Genomic DNA, 10,024 nt, shown 5'->3' with positions numbered 1-10,024 from the left:
TGTGTGTGTGTGTGTTTGCTAAAGAGCAAAAAGGGTGTCGTTTCATACAATCGGTTTTCGATGAGGAGAATCCAAAACGGTTAGGGGTGGTGGCGGCAGGATGTGGTGGTGGCAAAGATGTGGTGGTTAAGATTTTAGGGTTAAGAAATTGGGAAGAGAAGGGTATATGCAATTATTTTGTTTTATTTATTAAACATTTAGATATAAACATGAATTGACTAAAATACCCTTAAGTGAATAAACTTAACTGAAAATTTTAATCCCGTTAGTACTAAAGGACGTAAAGTGTAACGGGTTTTGCAAATAAAGGATTGTGACTGTAATTATTGAAGTTAAAGGCTATCTGTTGCAATCTAGTACAAACATAAAGGACGAAAAGTGTAATTTAACCTAAATATTTTTTCGATCACCAACCTTTTGAAAAAAAAAAAACCCCCAAAAAACTAGTTCATATTTAACTCCCCCAAAAGTCCTGATAATAGTCTTTCCAGAGATCCACTTAATAGGGGGAGGGGAGGGGAGGGGAGGGGAGGGAAAATGGGGTTTTTTTTGCCTGATAATAGTCTTTCCAATTTGGAAAGACATGGAGGGGAGGGGAGGGATGGAGAGGGATTTTTAACTCGGGAACACAGCCTTCATCTTCAACTTCGATCTGCGTACCCATACATACATAAATACCCCTTCCCCACGCAACTAAGGGGGTGTCTGGCCTAGCTTTTTTAACAAAGCTTATAGCTTTTTTTAGCTTTTTTTACAAAATAAGCTTAATTTGATGTTTGGTTTAGCTTTTTAAGCTTATGCTTATTAGCTTATATAAGCTAATTTGAATAAGCTTATTTGATGATGGTTTTTTAGCTTATTTGAAGAAACCTTCTTTGTGTAAGGGCAAATGATATAAATAAGCTATAAGCTAATACAAACACATTAAAAAAAGCTTATCAAATGATAGAAAATAAGCTATAAGCTAGTTTAAAATATAATAAGCCAAAAAATAAAAACTAGGCCAAACACCCCCTAAGCTCTTCTTCAGTTAGGTCAAACAAAATTCAAAACAACACCTTACTTCTGGTCAGTTCTCTGAGTTTCGCAATTGTTAATTTCGATTTATATCTCTAACTTCTAATTTGTAATTTTTTCGATCATCAGGTATAGCGATCATGAGTGACGATTCCGTTATGAATCCAGAGCTCGTAATCAATCACAAATTTCCACAGGTAACTTATTGTTACTGATTCATTTCTGTTATCTGTTGTATTTCAATTAGTATGATTTTTGGCTGTTGTAATGATATGGAATCAGTGTCTGTTTGAAATTAGTTGGATATATTGTTACTGATTTATTTCTACTATAGAATTATCAATTATGAACTGAGATTTATAGAAAAAAAGCTGCTATTTGACTTTAGAAATTAAATGGATTGATTTCATACTTAAGTTTAGGGAAATTAAATGGATTCATACATGTCATATTCTTCAATTGAACCTAAACTAGTATTTTACCCTGCCGTATCGCGCGATATAGTTGTAAAAGAAGAAAAAAAAGCAACTTTATTGAATTTTGTGGACTGTATGATAACTTTAGCATTTTACCCCGCGCGTTGCAGCGGTACCAGTACAGTACTGGCATTCAGTGTGTGTGTATATAGAAAAAGTGTATCGTACAATATGCATTAACATACGAAGCGTACGCAGTGGCAAATCGCACGTTATGTTACAAAAAAATGAAAATCGCACGTTCCAAAAAAACTGAAAATCGTATGTACATAAAAAAAGGGAAATCGCATGTTCCAAAAAAAAACTCAAAATCGCATGTACTTAAAAAAAGTGAAATCTCATGTAAAAAAAATGAAAGTCGCATGTTATAAATCAAATTTCGCATGTTGATACCGAATCTCGTACGTAGCGTACGTTAAGGCAATTTGTACAATAACCAGCCTCTCTCTCTCTCTCTATATATATATATATATATATATATATATTAATGTCCTGACTTCATATATGAGTTTGGAAATTAAATGAATTGATTACATGTCATAATCTTTAATTTAGCCTAAATGGATTGATTCATATTTGACTTTGGAAAATTAAATCAGATGTGTTAATTTTCCAGTTTTAAATGTATACATCATGTAGTCATAGAGTATAGTCATGTTAAACTAGGGGTTTTTGGCTGTGAGTTTTAACGGTGTTTAACTAATCGCTAAGTCACTTTTGAGCTACGGGTGGGGGTGGCCGGTTTCTTCTCATGATTACCTGATTATTTAAGGTCAAATAACTAGTTACAACAAAACTAGTTAGAAAATGTCAAAGATGTTGGATATTATGTTTAAAATTGGAACTTGCAGATATGCATTATGCCATGTGACTATGTCATGGTTTCTGTCCTATAAAGTTTAATCATACATTTTTTTTAGCCAATAATTTTTCTTATCACACTGATCATATAAGTATAGGTTGAATGATGTGATTGAACCAGTATATTATATTTGACCATGATCGGTTTAATTTGATTTCATTCTATTTTGTTGCAGGTGACTCACACCTACAGTGAAAGGTAGGATTTAGATGTATATCGTATTATTTTGTTCTGTTTGACACTTTCAAGAAGCTGGTTTGTAACTACTCTTTCACACATCAATTTCTCCCCTTTATCTAAAACAGAGATGTCGCACTATACGCCCTTGGAATTGGAGCATGTGCGAAAGATGCATTAGATGATAAGGAGCTCAAATATGTGTACCATGAAGATGGCCAACAATCCATCAAGGTGCTACAAATTAGATAAATCTCTCTTTAATAAAAAAAAAAAAAAATCTTCCACAAATGTTACTATCACCTTACCAAACCTATACTTATAGCATACCATCAAGGTGCTACAAATTGGATGAATCTTATTTTCTAAACAAATAAATACAGTGTCAGATATGATTACAAAGGTTATATATAATATTATGATTTAGGAAACAACGGTGTATGCACATAAGCAATATGTTTGAGTTAATTACTGTTTTTGTCCCTGTGGTTTGTCAAAAATCACTATTTCAGTCCATTAGTTTAAAAATTGCGATTTCAGTCCTTATGATTTCACTTTCGTAACCATTTCAGTCCCTGTGGTTTCACTTTTGTAACCATTTCAATCCATTATTCTGTAAAGTACAGGGACTGAAATGGTTACAAGGTGGACTGAAATGGTTACGAAAGTGAAAGCACAGGGACTGAAATCGTAAATTTTAAACTAATGGACTGAAATAGTGATTTTTGACAAACCACAGGGACGAAAACAGTAATTAACTCTAATGTATTTTATTTTTAATTTTTTTGCTAATGACATGGTTTAAACTTTTTTGAGCCACATGATCCTTTCTAGGTATTTCCAACATTTGCTGCTTTATTTTCCATTGGGCTTACTTCGCAACTAAGCCAGTTGCCAGGATTTGCGTAAGTGACCGAACTGTATTACTGGCTCTAACTGATCAAGACTTTTTTGTTAGTAAGATTTCAAATTTGTTTATAAATTCTTCAGGTTTGATCCACGGCTTCTTTTACATGGACAACAATATATTGAGATCTACAAGCCTTTACCTACAAATTGTTTGGTAAGAATGCGTTTCACAATTTCAGGTTGATTTGACGTTCCGACAACTTATCTTAATTTTACAAATAACAAATGTATCAAATATGCCTAGAGCAATCGTCATCAAAATAAATGGTTCATTTTTTTTTATTAAAACAAGTTAGGAAGTTGGGAACACTTAAGTTTTAGTATGCCACGGACAACTTTTATTACATGCTTGACCTGTTCCCTTTTTAGCTAAATTTTTAAATTTTGTTAGTTTGACCCTTCAGCAGTAAAATGCTACTCAAAACGGACCCATTTTGAACATCAATGGTTTAGAATTGTCACCAGCAAATAATAGTTGATTTATTGCAGCCGCATTGTTTTTTGCTGCTGACTTCTTTTATTGTTCTTACACTTGCAGATGCAGAACAAATCAAGCATTGTTGGATTGCATGATAAAGGTTTGGTCGAGCTTTTTAGAATCCGGAAAATTTATTCCTCAAAAGTCAAAACTTTCAAAATTTCGATAAAACCTTAAAAACTTTCAAAAATTTTGATTTAAAGTAATGGTGACCAAAGGCAATATGCTGACATGGCAGATGATGTGTCGTGCTCATACCTTTTACCATGCTGACTTTTTTGATATGGCGCTTTGAAATCAGTTACGTGCTGTCAAGGTCAAAGAGTACATTGAATTGGAAGTTTGAATGTTTTTATGGGGCAAACAAAATTAATAACCCGAATCGAAAGTGGACTTAAGTTGGTTATCTTATTTTAGAAATAACCCTTGATAAAAGTAGTTAAGAGTAACAAGAATATGAACGGTTTTTTACTTCTAAGGTCATAAATAAAGCTATAACTTGATCAGCAAGAATTACTCTGGTATTTGTTTTTTATAGGTAAAGCTGCAATTCTTGAGATTGAAGTTGTAAGTTATGAAAAAGAGACTGGCGAGCCATTATGCATGAACAGGTTAATACATGTGAATGACGGTCATTGAAGTGGCAAGTTTGACCCATTTATTGTTAAAGTACATGAATGGTCCCTGTGGTTTAACAAGTTTTGGATTTGGTCCCTAGCTTTCCAAAAGTACATGGATGGTCCCTGTGGTTTGCACTTCGTAACACATTTAGTCCCCAACTTTTTCCAAAAGTACATGGATGGTCCGTGTGGTTTGCACTTTGTAACAAATTTAGTCTGTAACTTGGACCTGCTTAAACCTTTAGATTTTTTGGCTAGAGACTACATACGTTACAAAGTGCAAACCACAGGGACCATCCATGTACTTTTGGAAAGCAAGGGACCAAATCCAAAATTTTGGTAAACCATAGGGACCATCTGTCACGCCCCGCTGCCGGTATGCGCATATAATGTATATATGTGTGGGCGCTCGGGGTGCAAAAGTGAAAGTGCACTAATTTTAACGTTATTTTACTAATTTTGTGAAAATAACGTTAAAAGAGGGGATGGTTAATCATGCATCATGTGGTGGCGTTGATAGCCGAAAGACAAGGGAGTACATGCACTAATCGGCCTTTGTCTTAATTGCTGAGTATTATGTGCCTTATGTCCAAGGCTTGATGCAAAACTACTATCGAGCCGGGGGTCTCACTGGAATCAGCCTCTCTATTCCTAACGGGTAGAGGTAATGCTGTCTACATCTTACCCTCCTCAGACCTACCTTAGCTTTGCTATTGGTGGGATTTACTGAATATGATGATGATGATAGGGACCATCTGTGTACTTTACTCCAAAGAAAATTTATCGGAAATGAAAATGGATGAAGGGTCAAAAGTCACCCACAGTGTATTCAAAATGTATAAAAGTCAAGTTGATTTATAAAAAAATTATTAGATTATTCTTGTAACATTATATTATTCTAATGATACTTAGGTTAAATTATTTGATACTGAAAAGAAAAGTAACTGTTTATTTATTCAACTATTTTTATTTGAAAACAGAACAACTGTATATTTGAGGGGTGCTGGCGGCTTTTCAAAATCATCTCAACCGTATTCTTTCACCAAGTATCCGAGGGATCAAACATCTTCAAAAACTCCCAAGACTCAACCCTTTGTAGTACACGAGGAATGTACTCAGCCCGCACAGGTTTGTAAAGCCGAAATTTGACTTGACGTATAGTTTAATAAAATGCTTGACTATTTGCTATATGTCTAAAGATACCCTTTAACAAAGATAACATAAAGCAATCTCGTGGATCCTTTAGGTAATTATAACTATTTAAGTTGATGCTAAATCGTTATGATACCGTGCAGGCGTTGCTTTACAGGCTCTCGGGTGATTACAACCCTTTGCATTCAGATCCTAAGATTGCAGAAGTGGCAGGGTATGTTCGTTGGCTGCTGAGATGTTTCATTTTTGAGAATTTTGTTTATTTTAGAGGTGACAAATAGGCGGTTTGGGTTAGGGGTCACTCAAAACGGGTCTGGTTCGGCCAACACTTTTCTATCAAATTTTTTGAAACATAAAAAATAACTAATGCAGTAAGTATACAATTAAATTAATATATCATATTTTTAAACAAAGAAATCAAGAGTTTGTAAGAATTCGTATACACCTCGTGTGACTAGGGCTGTAATCAAGCTGTGTCGAGCCGAGACAGGTTGAGCTCGAGCTCGACTCGTTTATTTTATCGAGCAGAAAAGTCGAGCTCGGCTCCTAAAATGTTCAAGCCAGCTCGAGCCAAATCGAGCCGGCTCGTTATCTTTTTTTAATTTTTGTTACAATTATTGATAACATAAAATAAAAAATACACATATATCTATCTGTATTATTATTTTAATTTTACTAATATTTTAAAGACCAAAAGGCATATTAAAACTACTATTTGTATATTTTTTGTTAATTTTCCCATTTTTTTTTGTTATTGGTTAATTAAACTTAAATGTTAACACTTCAACCCCATCCCACATATTTTTTTATTTTAATACATTTAAAATCAAAATCAGTCTAATATTAAATAAAATAATTCGAGCCGGCTCGGGAGCCGAGCCAGGCCTAGCTCTTTTGAGCCGAGCTTTTTTCGAGCGAGCCGCAAGCTGTGAGCTTTTTGAACACCTCTATGTGTGACTTTCGACCCGTTTGATGACTTCGACCTGTTTCTTTTAGCTAATTTGTTTTTATTGATTCATCAGTTCTTGGTAATTAATATTTTTTTAGGTGGGTTTGATAAAGTGAAAGTGTAATGCATATCGAATGAGTAATTCTGTTACAACACTGTTTAAGAAAAAGCAGATATGCACTGTACCTAACTATCCATGAAACTGCAACATCACTTTTGTATATTCATTTTGCTCTATTTGATGAGCTATTTCTTGAACCTAATATTTAAACCAACTACTACTTATGTGAAGGTTTTCACGTCCGATACTTCACGGGCTGTGCACCCTAGGCTTTGCTGTCAGGGCTATCATCAAAACCATCTGCAATGGAGATGCAAATCTTGTCAAAGCCATTTCGGGTCGGTTTCTGTTGCATGTTTACCCTGGTGAAACGTTAATAACCGAGATGTGGCTTCAAGGCTTGAGGTATATTATATATTCTTTCAATCTATTAGAGGTGGCAAATATACTTTAATGTGATTTACGAGTTTGTAAGCATTTAAATATACTTTAGGCAACTTTTAACATGTTTGATCAGTTTATTTTGCTAATTTATATTGGACCCTTTTGACTCGTTAGAAATAATTTATAACCCATATCCATATTATGAGGTAAACGAGTTGATATTGCTGCCTTTACTTGTTCGGTTTTAATTAATTAAGAATCGAAACTTGCAGAGTTTTGTATCAGACGAAGGTCAAAGAACGAAACAGAGCAGTGCTGGCTGGATTCGTGGACCTCAATCAGTTAAGATCTTCGTCTCTCTGAGTTCTTGTGAAGCCGGGTAAGAAGTTTAATAGATGCTTAAAATTCGTGTATGATGTTGTGAATGTATTATTATTTTGAACATATGTTATCTATAATCATGTTGCATTCAGTCGATTTGGGTCATATGTTTCCTAAACGGGTCGAATTATAAAGAGGGACGAGTTAAACAAACAGGTCATCTGGTAAACTGGTTGGAAGTAAAAGTTCTTTGTTTATAACCTTCTAAAATAAACCATTACATATTCAAGTAATTTAATTGTTACTGTTGCAATATTTTTTTGTAATGATAATTAGATCCGCTTAACGACCAAACCATCATCAATCTTTCAAGATACATCTCAAAGTCAAGTGCACTTGCAAAACAATGGAACCACGGAGCAAGTTTCACTACAACCCCAATGCAATGCAACGAGGCAAATGCATATATGAATGCATTGAAGTCGAACATTAAACAAATCAATAATTTTTATAATTTTGATAAAATCAAATAAACCTTTGGACCAACCAAAGTTTTTGTAAAAGAATGGAGAAGTCAATGTGATCTCTACCAAATTAGAGAGAAGATTGTGTAGACATGATCTCTACAATTTTAGAAAGAAATATAATTGAGCACAACTCTTGGTTCAAGACCAAGAAGTGGATGCACGGTGGTTTTGTAAACATCCACCGAACTAGTATACGTCATTGTGTTTGTATTATGACGTCTTTCTCTTATTTATTACATTACCAAGACAAAACCCAATGCAATGCATTTGAGGTGCATTTGTGATATGGATAATGAGTTAGAGGAGAGAGAGAGAGAGAGTAGAGAGAGGGTAGAAATGTTCTTGGCTAAGTGCATGCATTTGCAAGAGAGAATGAGGTTTGTGAGTAGTGAGCAGTGGCGGAACCAGAACTTTTTATTTGGGGGTCGCAGTAGTCATATTGTTTTCACATTTCAAACATATACCAGTTAACTTTTTTATTGATCAAAACAATGTACAAGAAGCTTAAAATGGCTATTTGTTGGTAAATGAAGCTTTTGTATATTAACAAAGTTAAATTGATAAGTAAAAACAAAATTTTCAGTAGGGATACACCAATAAATATGTACAACAATCTTGTATATAAGAAACAAATAAAGTTAAATTTAGAGGCAAATAGCATGAAAAAAATTATAAATATAACATAAAAACGGAAATACTTTTTAAAACTTAAATCAAATAAACTGGAAAAAAAAGAAACTAAAATTCGTCTCATGATCTTTTCAATATTTATATATTTAGCAATTAAATAAGTTTAGTTGATGTACAATATATAAAAGACTTTTTAAACTTACTGACACTGGTCTTGGAAAAGCAAACATAACAATAATAATAAAATATTATTTACTTTTAGGTTAAAATCAAAATAAATACAAAAACTAGTCATCTTCTTCACATTCATCTTTTACACAGTCCACCACGATATTACTTCAGTAGCCGCAGTTTCTCACCGGAAAAAAAACCAGTTATGTTTTTACTCTTCTTTCTTCACTATGGCTACTCTAGTGTTCACGATTTGAAGGGTCAAGTTATATATAAAAATGAAAGAGTGAATTTCAAGGATTGTCCTTTATCTTTATACCCATTTTCAGGCGTTGTCCTTTATGTTCAAAATTGACGAGTTTTGTCCTTTATGTTTTCATATCATACATGTTTTGTCCTTTAGGCCTAACCCAGTTAGTTTTTTCAGTTAAATTTGGTTATGTGCTTTGCACCTGAGGGCATTTTTGTCAATTCAAAGGTAAGTTCAACGACAGATTTACAACTCAAAGCTTCTGCAACCTTTGAATTGACAAAAATGCCACCATGTGCAAAGCACATGACCAAATTTAACTTAGAAAAACTAACTGAGTTAGGCCTAAAGGACAAAACGTGTATGATATGAAAACATAAAGGACAAAACTCTTCAATTTTGAACATAAAGGACATCGCCTGAAAATGAGTATAAAGATAAAGGACAATCCTTGAAATTCACTCAAAATGAAAACTTTATTGAAAAAGTTTGTATTGATTGTTGTGTATTACAATGAAAAACAAGAGGCCTATTTATACACCAAACAAAAAACTATACACAGAAACATATTGAATGGTTGGTGCTGGAAACAGGCTGGCGAATAGCTAGCAAATCTTTGATTGGAAATGATGACCAGATCTGATCCTATAATTTTGCCTTTGACAATCTTTTCCATTTAACACTCCCCCTTGTTAGTGCATTACGTCTATTGACTTCGTCTTGTATCATGTAATAGAATAGGATAGGATAGGATATTCAGTGCACGAGGTTCGAGAAACGAAAGTTGGTGGTTTAGCAAGTAGATCCGCTTATATGGACATTGTCCATAAAAGCGAACCTATCTAGCAAGTAGGTCCGCTCATATGAACGTCCATATAAGCGAACCTGTTTCAACTATAAATAGGGCATTGTGTTGTTTATTTGGCAACTTCTGGAACTTGTAACGAAGTGCTGCCAATTTGCTTTCAGGTTGTAAACATTGTTAAAATAAATCAAAGAAGCATTATAATTAGTTTGAGCGTCTGATTCATTGATTCCGC

The 10,024-nt window shown here is 33.9% G+C and overlaps 1 protein-coding gene across 1 annotated transcript; it reads left to right on the top strand.

The window, feature by feature from the left end:
- Positions 1-644: 644 nt before the first annotated feature.
- Positions 645-7,660, top strand: LOC110908076 (enoyl-CoA hydratase 2, peroxisomal). The gene is made up of 13 exons (XM_022152981.2): positions 645-698; positions 1,020-1,068; positions 1,147-1,214; positions 2,531-2,553; positions 2,661-2,766; positions 3,367-3,437; positions 3,523-3,595; positions 3,980-4,019; positions 4,458-4,530; positions 5,520-5,667; positions 5,835-5,905; positions 6,933-7,106; positions 7,358-7,660. Exons 3-13 carry the CDS (start codon positions 1,158-1,160, stop codon positions 7,446-7,448), a joined length of 927 nt encoding a protein of 308 aa, XP_022008673.1. The 5' UTR covers positions 645-698; positions 1,020-1,068; positions 1,147-1,157; the 3' UTR covers positions 7,449-7,660.
- The last annotated feature ends 2,364 nt before the right edge of the window (positions 7,661-10,024 follow it).

The sequence above is a fragment of the Helianthus annuus genome, chromosome 14 (assembly GCF_002127325.2).
Source record: "Helianthus annuus cultivar XRQ/B chromosome 14, HanXRQr2.0-SUNRISE, whole genome shotgun sequence".
NCBI classification, from domain to species: domain Eukaryota; kingdom Viridiplantae; phylum Streptophyta; class Magnoliopsida; order Asterales; family Asteraceae; genus Helianthus; species Helianthus annuus.
Note: the sequence above shows the minus strand (reverse complement) of the source record. Positions and strands in the feature narration are given on the sequence as shown.